Source organism: Aethalodelphis obliquidens, unplaced genomic scaffold, assembly GCF_003676395.1.
Source record: "Aethalodelphis obliquidens isolate GAN/ISIS:26980383/991018 unplaced genomic scaffold, ASM367639v1 scaffold322, whole genome shotgun sequence".
NCBI classification, from domain to species: domain Eukaryota; kingdom Metazoa; phylum Chordata; class Mammalia; order Artiodactyla; family Delphinidae; genus Aethalodelphis; species Aethalodelphis obliquidens.
This window is the reverse complement of record NW_020838236.1, coordinates 907-17,698: the sequence shown is the minus strand read 5'-3', so window position 1 is coordinate 17,698 and position 16,792 is coordinate 907. Positions and strand designations below refer to the sequence as shown.

Below are 16,792 nucleotides of genomic sequence, written 5' to 3'. Positions count from 1 at the left end.
GATTAGCTCTAGTAGTTTTCTGGTGGCATTTTTAGGATTCTCTATGTATAGTATCATGTCATCTGCAAACAGTGACAGTTTTACTTCAATTTGTATTCCTTTTATTTCTTTTTCTTCTCTGATTGCCATGGCTAGGACTTTCATAACTATGTTGAATAACAGTGGCGAGAGTGGACATCCTTGTCTTGCTCCTGATCTTAGAGGAAATGCTTTCAGTTTTTCACCATTGAGAATGATGTTTGCTGTGGGTTTGTCGTATATAGCCTTTATTATGTTGAGGTAGGTTCCCTTTATGCCCACTTTCTGGAGAGTTTTTATCATAAATGGGTGTTGAATTTTTTCAGAAGCTTTTTCTGCGTCTATTGAGATGATCATATGATTTTTATTCTTCAGTTTGTTAATATGGTGTATCATGTTGATTGATTTGCATATATTGAAGAATTCTTGCATCCTTGGGATAAATCCCACTTGATCATGGTGTATGATCTTTTTAATGTGTTTTTGGATTCTGTTTGCTAGTATTGTGTTGAGGATTTTTACATCTGTATTCATCAGTGATATTGTTTTGTAATTTTCTTTCTTTTTTTAAAAGAATTAATTATTTTTTATTTTTGGCTGTGTTGGGTCTTCGTAGCTAAGTGTGGGCTTTCTCTAGTTTCCGTGAGTGGTGGCTAGTCATTGTTGTGGTGTGCAGGCTTCTCGTTGCAGTGGTTTCTCTTGTTGCGGAGCACAGGCTCTAGGCATGTGGGCTTCAGTAGTTGTGGCATGTGGGTTCAGTAGTTGTGGCACGTGGGCTCAGTAGTTATGGCTCACGGGCTTTAGAGCGCAGGCTCAGTTGTAATGCACGGACTTAGTTGCTCTGTGGCGTGTGGTATCTTCCTGGGACAGGGCTCGAACCCATGTCCCCTGAATTGGCAGGTTGATTCTTAACCACTGAGCCACCAGGGAAGCCCTGTAATTTTCTTTTTGTAGTATCTCTGTCTGGTTTTGGTATCAGGGTGATGGTGGCCTCCTACAATGAGTTTGGGAGTGTTTCTTCCTCTGCAATTTTTTGGAAGAGTTTGAGAAAGATAGGTGTTAGCTCTACTCTGAATATTTGATACAATTCACCTGTGAAGCCATCTGGCCCTGGACTTTTGTTTGTCGGAAGATTTTTTTTTTTTTTTTTGGCAGTACGCGGGCCTCTCACTGTTGTGGCCTCTCCCATTGCGGAGCACAGGCTCAGGATGTGCAGGCTCAGCGGCCATGCCTCACGGGCCCAGCCGCTCCGTGGCATATGGGATCCTCCCGGCCTGGGGCACGAACCCATGTCCCCTGCATCGGCAGGCGGACTCCCAACCACTGCGCCACCAGGGAAGCCCCTGTCGGAAGATTTTTAATCACAGTTTCAATTTCATTACTTGTGGTTGGTCTGTTCATATTTTCTCTTTCTTCCTGGTTCAGTCTTGGAAGGTTATACCTTTCTGAGAATTTGTCCATTTCTTCCCGGTTGTCTGTTTTATTGGCACAAAGTTGCTTGTAGTAGTCTCTTATGATGCTTTGCATTTCTGTGGTGTCCATTGTAACTTCTCCTTTTTTATTTCTAATTTTATTGATTTGAGTCCTCTCCCTCTTTTTCTTGATGAGTCTGGCTAAAGGTTTATCAATTTTGTTTATCTTCTCAAAGAACCAGCTTTTAGTTTCATTGATCTTTTCTATTGTTTTCTTTGTCTCTATATCATTTATTTCTGCTCTGATATTTATGATTCCTTTCCTTCTGCTAACTTCGGGTTTTGTTTGTTCTTCTTTCTCTAGTTCCTTTAGGTGTAAGGTTAGATTGTTTATTTGAGATTTTTCTTATTTTTTGAGGTAGGCTTGTATAGCTATAAACTTCCCTCTTAGAACTGTTTTGCTGCATCCCATAGGTTTTAGATCTTTGTGTTTTTGTTGTAATATGTCTGTAGATATTTTTTGATTTCCTCTTTGATTTCTTCAGTGATCTCTTGGTTATTTACTAACGTATGTTTAGCCTCCATGTGTTTGTGTTTTTTACGTTTTTTTCCCTGTCACTGATTTCTAATCTCGTGGCATTGTGGTTGGAAAAGATGTTTGATATGATTTCAATTTTCTTAAATTTACCGAGGCTTGATTTGTGACCCAAGATGTGATCTATCCTGGAGAATGTTACGTGTGCACTTGAAAAGAAAGTGTAATCTGCTGTTTTTGGATGGAATGTCCTATAAATATCAGTTAAATCTATCTGATCTATTGTGTCATTTAAAGCTTGTGTTTCCTTATTTATTTTCATTTTCGATGATCTGTCCATTGGTGTAAGTGAGGTGTTAAAGTCCCCCACTATTATTGTGTTACTGTCGATTTCCTCTTTTATAGCTGTTAGCAATTGCCTTATGTATTGAGGTGTTCCTATTTGGGGGCATATATATTTATAATTGTTATATCTTCTTCTTGGATTGATCCCTTGATCATTATGTAGTGTCCTTCTTTGTCTCTTGTAACATTCTTTATTTTAAAGTCTATTTTATCTGGTATGAGTATTGCTACTCCAGCTTTCTTTTGATTTCCATTTGCATGGAATATCTTTTTCCATCCCCTTACTTTCAGTCTGTATGTGTCCCTAGGTCTGAAGTGGGTCTCTTGTAGACACCATATATATGGGTCTTGCTTTTGTACCCATTCAGTGAGCCTGTGTCTTGTGGTTGGAGCATTTAATTAATTCATGTTTAAGGTAATTATCGATATGTATGTTCCTATGGCCATTTTCTTAATTGTTTTGGGTTTGTTTTTGTAGGTCCTTTTCTCCTCTTGTGTTTCCCACTGAGAGGAGTTCCTTTAGCATTTGTTGTGGAGCTGGTTTGGTGGTGCTCAATTCTCTTAGCTTTTGGTTGTCTGTAAAACTTTTTTTTTTTTTTTTCTAGTGAAAACTTTTATATTTAGAATTAGTCAGCTGGACTCAGTTTAGATGATCCCAATTTTGTTGGCAACATCCAAAGCGTCATAGTCAGGAGCCAGTCGAACATATGCCTTCTTCTCTCCATCAGGCCTGATCAGGGTGTTGACCTTAGCCACGTCAATGTCATAGAGCTTCTTCACAGCCTGTTTAATCTGGTGCTTGTTGGCCTTGACATCCACAATGAACACCAGTGTGTTGTTGTCTTCTATTTTCTTCATGGCTGACTCGGTGGTGAGGGGGAACTTGATGATGGCATAGTGGTCAAGCTTGTTTCTCCTAGGGGCGCTCTTCCGAGGATATTTGGGCTGCCTCCTGAGCCGCAGTGTTTTGGGCCGTCGGAAGGTGGGTGACGTCCGGATCTTCTTTTTTTTGTGGCTGTGTACGCCTTTCAACACTGCTTTCTTGGCCTTCAAAGCTTTTGCTTTGGCTTCGGCTTTGGGAGGGGCAGGGACTTCCTTCTTCGCTTTCGGCGCCATCTTCGTGAAAAGGGTTTCCGAGACTTGTTCCCACGGCTTATAGAGTCAAGTCTCACAGAAGACTCGCGATACTTTTTAGTTAAAGCTGATTCTGTAAAACTTTTGATTTCTCTGTTGAATCTGAATGAGATCCTTGCCCGGTAGAATATCTTCGTTATAGGTTCTTCCCTTTCATCACTTTAAATATATCATGCCCCTCCCTTCTGGCTTGTAGAGTTTCTGCTGAGAAATCCGCTGTTAACTTTATGGGAGTTCCCTTGTATGTTATTTGTCGTTTTTCCCTTGTTGCTTTCAATAATTTTTCTTTTTTTAATTTTTGTCAGTTTGATTACTGTGTGTCTCAGCATTTTTCTCCTTGGGTTTATCCTGCCTGGGACTCTCTGCGCTTCCTGGACTTGGGTGGCTATTTCCTTTACCATTTTAGGGAAGTTTTCAACTGATCTCTTTAAATGTTTTCCCAGTCCCTTTCTTTTTCTCTTCTTCTTCTGGAACCCCTATAATTCGAATGTTGGTGTGTTTAATGTTGTCCCAGAGGTCTCTGAGACTGTCCTCAGTTCTTTTCATTCTTTTTTCTTTATTCTGTTCCACGGCAGTGAATTCCACCATTCTGTCTTCCAGGTCACTTATCTGTTCTTCTGCCTCAGTTATTCTGCTATTGATTTCTTCTAGTGTATTTTTAATTTCAGTTATTGTATTGTTCATCTCTGTTTGTTCTTTAATTCTTCTAGCTCTTTGTTAAACATTTCTGGCATCTTTTTGATCTTTGCCTACATTCTTTTTCCAAGGTTCTGGATCATCACTATCATTATTCTGCATTGTTTTTCTGGATGGTTGCCTATCTCCACTTAATTTAGTTGTTTTTCTGGGGTTTTATCTTGTTCCTTCATCTGGTACACAGTCCTCTGCCTTTTCATCTTGTCTGTCTTTCTTTGAATGTGGTTTTCGCTCCACAGGTTGCAGAATTGTAGTTCTTCTTGCTTCTGCTGTCTGCCCTCTCGTGGATTAGGCTACCTAAGAGGCTTGTGCAAGCTTCCTGATCGGAGGGACTGGTGGTGGGTAGAGCTGGGTGTTGCTCTGGTGGGCAGAGCTCAGTAAAACTTTAATCTGCTTGTCTGCTGATGGGTGGAGCTGAGTTCCCTCCCTGTTGGTTGTTTGGCCTGAGGCAACCCAGCACTGGATCCTGCCCGGCTCTTTGGTGAGGCTAATGGCGGACTCTGGGAGGGCTCACACCAAGGAGTACTTCCCAGAACTTCTGCTGCCAGTGTCCTTGTCCTCATGGTGGGCCACAGCCACACCCCGCCTCTGCAGGAGACCCTCCAACACTAGCAGGAAGGTCTGGCTCAGTCTCCTATGGGGTTGCTGCTCTTTCCCCTGGGTGCCAATGCGCACACTACTTTGTGTGTGCCCTCCAAGAGTGGAGTCTCTGTTTCCCCCAGTCCTGTCGAAGTCCTGCAATCAAATCCCACTAGCCTTCAAAGTCTGATTCTCTAGGAATTCCTCCTCCCATTGCCGGACCCCCCAGGTTGGGAATCCTGATGTGGGACTCTGAACCTTCACTCCAGTGGGTGGACTTCTGTGGTATAAGTGTTCTCCAGTTTGTGAATCACCCACCCAGCAGTTATGGGATTTGATTTTATTGTGATTGCGCCCCTCCTACCGTCTCATTGTGGCTTCTCCTGTGTCCTTGGCTGTGGGGTATCTTTTTTGGTGAGTTCCAGTGTCTTCCTGTCAATGATAGTTCAGCAGTTAGCTGTGATGCCAGTGGTCTCACAAGAGGGAGTGAGTGCACATCCTTCTACTCTGCCATCTTGAACAAATCTGTGGCTAGTTCTTTGTGTTTGGATGTAGAATATTGTTTTTTGGTAGGATCCAGCATTTTAAAAAAATTTATTTGTTTGTTTTTGACTGCACTGGGTCTTTGTTGTTGTGTGCGGGATTCTTTCTCCAGTTGCAGTGAGCGGGGCTACTCTTTGTTGCGGTGTGTGGTCTTCTCATTGCGGTGGCTTCTCTTGTTGTGGAGCACGGGATATAGGTGTGTGGGCTCAGTAGTTGTGGCTTGCAGGCTCTAGAGTGCAGGCTCAGTGGTTTTGGCACCTGGGTTTAGTTGCTCTGCAGCATATGGAATCTTCCTGGACCAGGGTTCGAATCCGTGTCCCCTGCCTTGGCAGGCGGGTTCTTAACCATTAACCCACCAGGGAAGTCCCCAGCATTTTTGTCAATGGTTGTTCAGTAGTTTGTTATGATTTTGGTGTTTTTGTAAAGAGGTGAGCTCATGTCCTTCCACTCTACCATCTTGCAAAGTCCTTCCCAAAATGTAAATCTTTATTCTAAGCAGGGAATTATTTTTTCAATAGGCTTCATCAGAGAAAAAAGTCATTAGGGTGCAAACAAGCTCAGGGAAAAAATTGTTTTCCCTGAAAACCCAAATGAATAGAATGTGGTAGAGCTGGGCAGCAAATTGTCAGTGAGCATCTCTATTGCAGAAAACTCATCCACATCAGTCAGCTCTAGGAGTCCTATGAGAGAACTGTAAAATGAGGTCACTGGAATGGATGAGCTACTTCCACTTGGAGAGGCTGTAATTCCAGTCCATAAGATGGATCTTCAGTCACTTTTCCCAAAAAGGTATAAAATGATCACCCCAAACCCAGGTAGTCTTTGTCCCCTCTGAAACAGTCATTCCAAGTACTCCTGCCAACATGAGCTGTGACTTGCATGGAGCATGCAGGCTGTGGTCTCAGCCTGTGCCTGTTCTTCAATTTGGTCATGTGGTGTACCACACTGATTGATTCATGGACATTGGAAAATCCTCGCATCCCTAGATAAATCTCACTTGATCATGGTGTATGATCCTCTTTAGTATTGTTGGATTTGGTTTAGTAGAATTTTGTTGAGGATTTTTGTGTCTATATCCATCAGTGATATTGGCCTGTAATTTTCTTTTCTTTTTTTTTTTTTGTGGTATCTTCGTCTGGTTTTGGTATCAGGGTGATGATGGCCTCATAGAATGAGTTTGGGAGTGTTCCTTCCTCTGAAGTTTTTTGGAATAGTTTCAGAAGGCTAGGTGTTAACTATTCTATAAATGTTCGGTAGAATTCACCTGTGAAGCCTCTGGTCCTGGACTTTTGCTTGTTGAGGGTTTTTTTTTTGTTGTTGTTGTTGTGGTACATGGGCCTCTCACTGTTGTGGCCTCTCCCGTTGCGGAGCACAGGCTCCGGATGCGCAGGCTCAGCGGCCATGGCTCACGGGCCCAGCCGCTCTGCGGCATGTGGGATCTTCCTGGACCGGGGCACGAATCCGCGTCCCCTGCATCGGCAGGCGGACTCTCAACCACTGCGCCACCAGGGAAGCCCTTGAGGGTTTTTTAATCACACATTTAATTTCAGTACTTGTAGTTGGTCTGTTCATCTTCTATTTCTTCCTGGTTCAGTCTTGGGAGATTGTGATGTACCTGTACATTTTGATATAGCTGTACCATTCCATATTCCCACCAGCAATGTATGTGAGATATAATTTCTTTTCATCTGTGTCAGCATTTGGCAATGTCACTATTATGTTACTGTTCTAATAGGTGTAGTGATAGCTCATTGTGGTCTTGATTTGCATTTCTCTCATGGCTAATGATGTTGAACATCTTTTCATGTGCTAGTTTGCCATCTGTATAATCCTTTTTAGTGAAATGTCTCTTCATGTCTATTGTTTTTTGTTTTGAGAGTTACTTATTATTCTGATGGGAGGAGTGGTAGGGAGGCATAATATTTTTTGATGCTTTTTGGTTCTAAATGGATACTAAGAATTAAAATTTATGACCTTAGAATATTCAGACACGGACAAAGTTTCTATACTAGTTTGTACTTCCACCAGATCTTTCTTGTGTGCTCATTTCCCCCATATCTTTGTAAATATTTAATCTTATTAAACTTGTTATTTTTTGCCAAGTGGATGAGCAAAAGTAGATCCTACTCTTTTAAGCTGCATTTGTCTGAGACTGAGTATATTTTCATAGGTTTTTGGATTTGTATTTACTCTTTTAAGAATTAATTGTTTGTATCCTTTGTCACTTTAAAAAATCAATATTTAATCACACAAATAATCTGTGTCTTATTTTTCATCATCTTTTTTTAAAAGGAAAATTACGAGTAAGGCTAAAGTCACCTTTGAATACCATCCTATTCCTTAACATATCAACCCAAACCTTAGTAGTTTAAAACAGCCACCATGAGTCTCTAGGTTGCCTGGGTAGTTCAACTGATTGGGGCTGACCTAGCTATAAGCTGGCTGGATGGCTGTGGTCTGGTTGTCCTGGATGGTCTAGAGTGGAATGACTTTCCTTTTCCCCACTTATCCTTCCATTAGGGCATTCTGGAAATCTTCTCATTATGAGTTCAAGAAAGGAAATGGAAACATGTAAGCACATTTTGAAGACTGCTTGTATCCCATTTACTAGTATCCCACTGGCTAAAGCAAATTACATGGTTAGGTCCAGAGACATTGTGAGGGCACTGCTAAAAATCATAGATACAGGGAGGTATGAAACAATGGGGCCATTAAAGCAGTCAGTCTACCATAGTCTACCCTTTGGCCATGATTAATCACCTCCCTCCCATATGCAAATTATGCTCACCCCCATTCCAGGATCCCCCAAAGATTTTCCAATCATGTCATTATGCTTGGAGTCTAGGACCTCATGATCAACATCAGATCTGCATATGGCTCCCTGGATGCAACTTCTCTTTATCTGGGGACCTGTGAACTAAAAAGACAAGTCACTGCTCTCTGCTCCCAAATACAATGGTGAGACAAGGACAGGACACCTGCAACAGACACTCCCATTTAAAGGGAAAGAATGGGGAGGGCATATTGAATCACTGTTCATAGCAATTCTAAAATCAAGGTGGAAAAATAGTGCCAGGTTCCCCTGTTTTTGGCAGGACTTCACTCCAGGTACCTCCTACTTCAGGGATGGTGAATGTCCTTCTTTTTTGGCTGCTCCGTGCGGCTTGTGGGATCTTAGTTCCCTCACCAGTGATTGAACCCGGGCCCACAGCACTGAAAGTGCCAAGTCTTAACCACTGGACCACCAGGGAATTCCCGGATGGTGAATGTCCTTTGAATGGCACCTAATTCTGCTTACCAGGAGTGGCTTTCTAGTCCATTATATTCCAAGGCCCTTGACATCACCCTCTGAGGTGTTGTTAATTTTCCATTGCCCTCCTTTGGCCACTCCTGAAGAGAAAATACGCCCTTTGCACAATTTCTCAGCCTTTTTCCTGTCCAGTGGCCTTTTTACATTTTGAACAGTTTCAGCCCAGTCTGGAGGCACTTATACAATATCCTCAAAAACTTTATGGATTTTCTTTGTATCTGATTCTATTCAACTCCATTTTCTAAAAGCTATACCCATAATTTTTAAAGAGCTTCATCCTTTCTACGCCTGATCACTGTTACTCTGGTCTTGTCAGGCAATGTTCTTAAGATTCCTAGGTTCAGCAGAGAGGGTCTGTAAGGCAAAACCTTAAGCTTTTGCTTATGTCAAGTTTTTTATTTCCCCATTTGCCAAAGCAAGTCATATTTTTAAGCCCAGAGTCAGTATGAGCAGGCACTACAAAAGGGCATAGATGGAAAAAAAAAAAAAAAAAGGGCATAGATGAATGCCCATCTATCCATTTCTCTATTGGGCTGCCTTTTTCCTGGGAGTCTTTGTGTATGCTGAATACTTTGTTAGGTGTGTGATAAATGTACTCTTCAGTATACAGCATGACTTTTCATGTTGTTTATTTTGCTTTTACTTTTTATACTTTTTGTTGTAGTTTCTTAGGACAGGGCCGAAAGTAAGCTCATCACACGAGATGAATTGTGCCAAAGCACAGCAGTAGAGGGCTGCCGCTCGCTCAGGCAAAACAGCGCCGTCTGTCTTGCTATGGTAACTTTTATTAAAGCATTATCTAGATTTACACTTTAAGACTTGTTTTCTTAACATTTCAGAAGTGCCAAAGCAGCAACCTATGTTTTTATTAATTATACAACCAATAATTAGCTACCGTGAGCACCTGCCGTGCTTCGTCCTTGAGCGCAAGAACAGCACAAAGTTCCCACCATTATTTTGATTATATTGAAGTAGCACAAGGACATTTCCTTGCGTTCCCACCACTCTGATTATACTGAGGACATCTCATGGATCAGTGCCCAAAGCACTCAATGCTTCTTTTGCAGGCCCCCGGTTTGCCGGGGGGGCGCTCGAAGCATTCAGAACTGTTCACAACTCTGGCTTATTCGCATGCCCCTGGTTTGCCGGGGAGGCTCAAAGCAATCAGGACTGTTTGCAGTTCTGGCTTATTCTCCAGCCCCCAGTTTGCTGGGGGGGGGCGGGGCTCATGGGTCACATCTCCTTTCCATGTCCTCAGTTATCCCACTACACTTTTGCATTTTTATTTAGTCAAATTTAAAATTTTTAATTTATATTTATATCTGTTCATTATTTGTTTGAAAGAGCTAAGTTCCCATTTTCTTATAAAGCTTTGACTTTTTCAGGGAAGTTTAGATCTCTCCTCTATCTGGAATTTCCTTTTTTTAAATTGAAGCATAGTTGATTTACAATATTGTGCTAGTTTCAAGGGTACAGCAAAGTGATTTTATATATATTCTTTTTCAAATTATTTTCCATTATAGGTTATTACAAGATGTTGAATATAGTTGCCTGTGCTGTACAGTAAATCCTTGTTTATCTATTTTATATATAGTAGTGTGTATCTGCTAATCCTATACTCCTAATTTATGCCTCCCTAGAATTTACTTTAGAGAATAGTATGTAGGGACATACTATAATATTATAATACTATAATTATTACATAATTATTTTTTCCCCAAATGGAGAATCAAGTGCCTCAGTAACATTATTAAAAGGTCCAGTTTCTTCCCACTGATTTGTAATGCCTCTATATACACATGAATCCACTTCTGAGCTCTCAATTACATTCTTCTGGTCTATTCACCTATCCTTACACTAATACAAACAATATTAATTTCTATAGTTTTATAATATGTTTTGATGTTCAGTAGGGCAAGCTCCACTCTTCTTTTTCAAACTTGTTTTTTTACTACATTTGTATATGTACATTTAAAAAAATTAACTTATTTTTCTATTAAGACAAAATTTTTAGAGCAGTTTATGCTTCTTAGCAAAATTGAGGGAAAGGTACAGAGATTTCCCACATCCTGCCCCGACACATGCACAGCCTCCCCTGTTATCAACATCCCTCACTAGAGTGATACATTCGTTACAATTGATGAGCCTATGTTGACATGTTACCCAAAGTCCAATAGGTTACATTAGGGTTCATGCTTGGCGTTGTACATTCTGTTGGTTTGCACAAACGTATAATGACATGTATCCATCCTTCGGTTATCATACAGAATATTTTCACTCCCCTAAAAATCCTCTGTGCTCTACCTATTCATCCCTCCCTCTCCTAACCCTGGCAACCACTGATATTTTATTGTCTTCATAGTTTTGCCTTTTCAAAATGTCTTATGGTTGGAATCATACAGTATGTAGCCTTTTCAGATTGGCTTCTTTCACTTGGTAATATGCATTTAAGGTTCCTCCATATCTTTTCATGGCTGGATAGCTCATTTCTTTTTAGTGCTGAATAATATTCCGTCGTCTGGATGTACCACAGTTTATCCATTCACCTACTGAAGAACATCTTAGCTGCTTTCAGTTTTAGAAATTATGAATAAAGGTGCTGTAAACATTCATGAGCAAGTTTTTATGTGGGCATAAGTTGTTAGCTCCTAAGGGTGGATATCAAGGAGTACAATTGCTGGATTACATGGGTAGGAGTATGTTTAGTTTCATAAGAAACAGCCAAACTGTCTTCCAAAGTAACTGTACCATTTTTATATTTATATTTTCATAAGCATTTAATTAATTAATTTGATTATCACAATAAGTTTAGTGCACATTCATCATCTCATATTGATACAACATTAAAGAATAGAAAAAAAGTTTTCATTGTGATAACTCTCAGGATTTACTCTCTTACAACTTTCATATGTAACATACAGCAGTGTCAATTATATTTATCATGTTGTATGTTACATTCCTAGTACTTATTTATCTTATAACTGGAAGTTTGTACCTTTTGACTGCCCTCATCCAATTTCCCCTCCCCACCCTCATATGCATGTCAGAATACCTTATGCATTTCCTTGAAAAATCTTGTTGGTATTAGAATTGTGATTGCATTGGATTTATAGATTATTGGGGAGAGAATTGATAATTTTATTATAAATCCTCCCAGTCTCGAAAACGGTTTACCTCTCCAGTTAAATCATGTTTTAATTATCCTTTAATTAAGTCTTATAGTTGTGCTATTGCTTGCACATTTGTTATTAGGTATATTCCAAGATACATTATGGTACTGATATCTTTCTTTGTTTTGTTTTGTTTAATTAATTTATTTCTGGCTGCTCTGGGTCTCCATTGCTGCACGCGGGCTTTTCTCTAGTTCTGGTGAGCAGGGGCTACTCTTCATTGCGGTGCGCGGGCTTCTCACTGCGGTGTCTTCTCTTGTTTCAGAGCATGGGCTCTAGGTGTGCGGGCTTCAGTAGTTGCGGCACGTGGCCTCAGTAGTTGTGGCTCACGGGCTCTAGAGCGCAGGCTCAGTAGTTGTGGTGCACGGGCTTAGTTGCTCCACAGCGTGTGGGATCTTCCTGGACCAGGGCTCGAACCCATGTCCCCTGCCTTGGCAGGTGGATTCTTAACCACTTCACCACCAGGGAAGCCCCTGATATCTTTCTTTTTCTACTATATGTTATAATTGGTTAGTGTTAGTATACAGGAGCTATTAATTTTTTGTCGTATAAAAGTTTGACTTTCTTGTAGTCAAATTTATGTTTTTGTTTTTAATTGCTTCTGGATTTTGAGACATAGTAAGGAAAGTTTTCCTCACTTTTTCCAATCATGTTGGATATTAACCCATTTTTTTTTCTAATTCTTGTATGGTTTCATTTTTAACTTTTAGAACTCTGATTTGTTTGGTATTTATCCTGGGGTTTAGTGTAAGGAACTGATCGAGTTTTATCTTCTCTATGACAATCTAGTGTACCAACACTAATTTTTCCTTAAAGCCCATCTTTTCCTTGCTGATTTGAGATAGTGCATTATTGTAAACTAAATTTTCATATTTCTGGATTTTCTCTTTCGTTCCATTGGCCTGTGTGTCTAGTCATGCATAGTATCACGCTGTTTTAATCATAGAGGCTTTATCTCTAGTTTTCATGTCTGGTAGGTGTGTGTGAGATTTATTTTAGCACTCTCTGGGTCCGTCCTTTCTGCAGATGCATATATTGATGTTGATACGTCTTTAGTTGTGGCCATGTTTAATGTTTGTTTTTCTTCCCCCTACTTTCCCCTCACTAATTTTCTTATGTAGTTTCTTTCTATTCCTTGGTGCCCTGTTCTAAAAGCGTTTCTGGCCTCTGATTCCTTCTTTAGATGTATCCATCCTGCAACTCAGCCCTTTTATTGAGTTTTTTAAATCTCAAAAGTTTAATTTTTATTGAGTGGTGATTTTTCATAGCCTATTCTTTTTATTTAATGGATGTGTTATCCTCATATTTTTCTAAGTATGTAAATATAATATTCTTATGATAAAAAATATCCTGTCCTAATTGCTCTCCTAACTCTATTTCCTTGGACTTAGCTGTCCTGTGTGCCAAGTTTCCCTCTCTCAGGTTGTTGGTGTTTGGTGATCCATGACTGTGCACTTATCTTTAGCTGAGCGACCCTTAGTGTCTGCCTGTTCTGTGCACAGTGTGTTTGTCAGGATGGGTGGGAACCACTATTGCTGCTTTCCTGAGAAAGGACTTCTTGGGGGTTGATCTTCTGGGCATGAGTGAGCCTTGTCCCCATTTCCATTAGCATTGTTCCCTTCTATTTGGGATAGTACCTATCTCTCTTACCTAAGCATCCACAACCACTGCTCCTCCCTGGAGGCAGACACCTTCATGATGATGCTTGGTGCATTGCGGGTGGTGGTGGGAATGAGCAGGGTTACATCTGTGTTCGTGTTACCAGGTCTCTGTTAGTCACCATGGACCCAGGCCTTCTCTGGCCCTGAGTTTCCACCATGAGCACGAAACTTTTTTTTTTTCCCCACCCTTTCTTTTCCTTCGTCTTCTTTTTTTTTTTTTTTTTTTGCTAAGCGAATTGTTTTTGTTCTGTATCCTGGCCAGTGGCATCCCTTTGCAGTTTTCAGCTTTCTCTCTCTTTTTTGCCCTTCATGGATTCCTCACATTTTGTGGTCAACTAGAGTTTCCTTTCTTGCTTTAAACATAAGTACAGTATGTATTTATTATTAATGATTTTGCCATCACTTTTATGGATTTGTTGCCAAAGGAGAATACTGTGGCCTTGATTTAGCTTACCATCTTGAAAGTGACACTTTATTGTTTTTTCTCTTTTCTTTCCTTTTTGGAATTTTGAAATGAATTTTTGTTTATTAAAAAAATTAGAAAATTATACCCACCATCCAGAGCCATATTTATATTAAGAATAGATTATTACAGTTTATACTTGTATATTTATACTTTAAGTAATAAGTATAGCAATGATTTAATTTTTTAACATATTTATTGGGGTATAATTGCTTTACAATGGTGTGTTAGTTTCTGCTTTATAACAAAGTGAATCAGTTATACATATACATATGTTCCCATATCTCTTCCCTCTTGCGTCTCCCTCCCTCCCACCCTCCCTATCCCACCCCTCCAGGCGGTCACAAAGCACCGAGCTGATCTCCCTGTGCTATGCGGCTGCTTCCCGCTAGCTATGTATTTTACGTTTGGTAGTGTATATATGTCCATGCCACTCTCTAACTTTGTCACAGCTTACCCTTTCCCCTCCCCATATCCTCAAGTCCATTCTATAGTAGGTCTGTGTCTTTATTCCTGTCTTACCCCTAAGTTCTTCATGACATTTTTTTCCTTAAATTCCATATATATGTGTTAGCATACGGTATTTGTCTTTCTCTTTCTGACTTACTTCACTCTGTATGACAGACTCTAGGTCTACCCACCTCATTACAAATAGCTCAATTTCGTTTCTTTTTATGGCTGAGTAATATTCCATTGTATATATGTGCCACATCTTCTTTATCCATTCATCCGATGATGGACACTTAGGTTGTTTCCATCTCTGGGCTATTGTAAATAGAGCCGCAATGAACATTTTGGTACATGAGTCTTTTTGAATTATGTTTTTCACAGGGTATATGCCCAGTAGTGGGATTGCTGGGTCATATGGTAGTTCTATTTGTAGTTTTTAAAGGCATAAAATACTGTTCTCCATACTGTTCTCCACAGTGGCTGTATCAATTTACATTCCCACCAACACTGCAAGAGGGTTCCCTTTTCTCCACACCCTCTCCAGCATTTATTGTTTCTATATTTTTTGATGATGGCCATTCTGACTGGTGTGAGATGTTATCTCATTGTAGTTTTGATTTGCATTTCTCTAATGATTAATGATGTTGAGCATTCTTTCATGTGTTTGTTGGCAGTCTGTATATCTTCTTTGGAGAAATGTCTATTTAGGTCTTCTGCCCATTTTTGGATTGGGTTGTTTGTTTTCTTGTTATTGAGCTGCATGAGCTGCTTGTAAATTTTGGAGATTAATCCTTTGTCGGTTGCTTCATTTGCAAATATTTTCTCCCATTCTGAGGGTTGTCTTTTGGTCTTGTTTATGGTTTCCTTTGCTGTGCAAAAGCTTTGAAGTTTCATTAGGTCCCATTTGTTTATTTTTGTTTTTATTTCCATTTCTCTAGGGGGTGGGTCAAAAAGGATCTTGCTGTGATTTATATCATAGAGCGTTCTGCCTATGTTTTCCTCTAAGAGTTTGATAGTTTCTGGCCTTACATTTAGGTCTTTAATCCACTTTGAGCTTATTTTTGTGTATGGTGTTAGGGAGTGATCTAATTTCATACTTTTACATGTAGCTGTCCAGTTTTCCCAACACCACTTATTGAAGAGGCTGTGCTTTCTCCACTGTACATTCCTGCCTCCTTTATCAAAGATAAGGTGACCATATGTGCGTGGGTTTATCTCTGGGCTTTCTATCCTCTTCCATTGATCTATCTTTCTGTTTTTGTGCCAGTACCATACTGTCTTGATTACTGTAGCTTTGTAGTATAGTCTGAAGTCAGGGAGCCTGATTCCTCCAGCTCCGTTTTTCATTCTCAAGATTGCTTTGGCTATTCAGGGTCTTTTGTGTTTCCATACAAATTGTGAAAGTTTTTGTTCTAGTTCTGTGAAAAATGCCAGTGGTAGTTTGATAGAGATTGCATTGAATCTGTAGATTGCTTTGGGTAGTAGAGTCATTATCCCAATGTTGATTCTTCCAGTGCGAGAACATGGTATATCTCTCCATCTATTTGTATCATCTTTAATTTCTTTCATCAGTGTTTTATAATTTTCTGCATACAGGTCTTTTGTATCCTTAGGTAGGTTTATTCCTAGATATTTTATTCTTTTTGTTGCAATGGTAAATGGGTGTGTTTTCTTGATTTCACTTTCAGATTTTTCATCATTAGTGTATAGGAATGCCAGAGATTTCTGTGCATTAATTTTGTATCCTGCAACTTTACCAAATTCATTGATTAGTTCTAGTAGTTTTCTGGTAGCATCTTTAGGATTCTCTATGTATAGTATCATGTCATCTGCAAAGAGTGACAGCTTTACTTCTTCTTTTCCGATTTGGATTCCTTTTATTTCCTTTTCTTCTCTGATTGCTGTGGCTAAAACTTCCAAAACTATGTTGAATAAGAGTGGTGAGAGTGGGCAACCTTGTCTTGTTCCTGATCTTAGTGGAAATGCTTCCAGTTTTTCACCGTTGAGGACGATGTTGGCTCTGGGTTTGTCATATATGGCCTTTATTACGTTGAGGAAACTTCCCTCTATGCCTACTTACTGCAGGGTTTCTATCATAAATGGGTGTTGAATTTTGTCAAAAGCTTTCTCTGCATCTATTGAGATGATCATATGTTTTTTCTCATTCAATTTGTTAATATGGTGTATCACGTTGACTGATTTGTGTATATTGAAGAATCCTTGCATTCCTGGAATACACCCCACTTGATCATGGTGTATGATCCTTTTAATGTGATGTTGGATTCTGTTTGCTAGTATTTTGTTGAGGGTTTTTGCATCTATGTTCCTCAGTGATATTGGTCTGTAGTTTTATTTCTTTGTGACATCCTTGTCTGGTTTTGGTATCAGGGTGATGGTGGCCTCGTAGAATGAGTTTGTGAGCGTTCCTCCCTCTGCTATATTTTGGAAGAATTTGAGAAGGATAGGTGTTAGCTTT

At 39.8% G+C, this 16,792-nt stretch overlaps 1 protein-coding gene across 1 annotated transcript; it reads right to left on the bottom strand.

Annotated features, from left to right (window-relative positions):
- Positions 1 to 2,895: 2,895 nt before the first annotated feature.
- On the bottom strand, positions 2,896 to 3,441 carry LOC113616671 (60S ribosomal protein L23a). The gene has a single exon (XM_027100073.1). The coding sequence runs from the start codon at positions 3,424 to 3,426 to the stop codon at positions 2,956 to 2,958; it is 471 nt and encodes a 156-aa protein (XP_026955874.1). The 5' UTR covers positions 3,427 to 3,441; the 3' UTR covers positions 2,896 to 2,955.
- Between the last annotated feature and the right edge of the window lie 13,351 nt (positions 3,442 to 16,792).

Bases quoted from the DNA above. Each gene is read 5' to 3' on its own strand.
- LOC113616671 (XM_027100073.1), bottom strand. From the start codon at position 3,426: ATGGCGCCGAAAGCGAAGAAGGAAGTCCCTGCCCCTCCCAAAGCCGAA.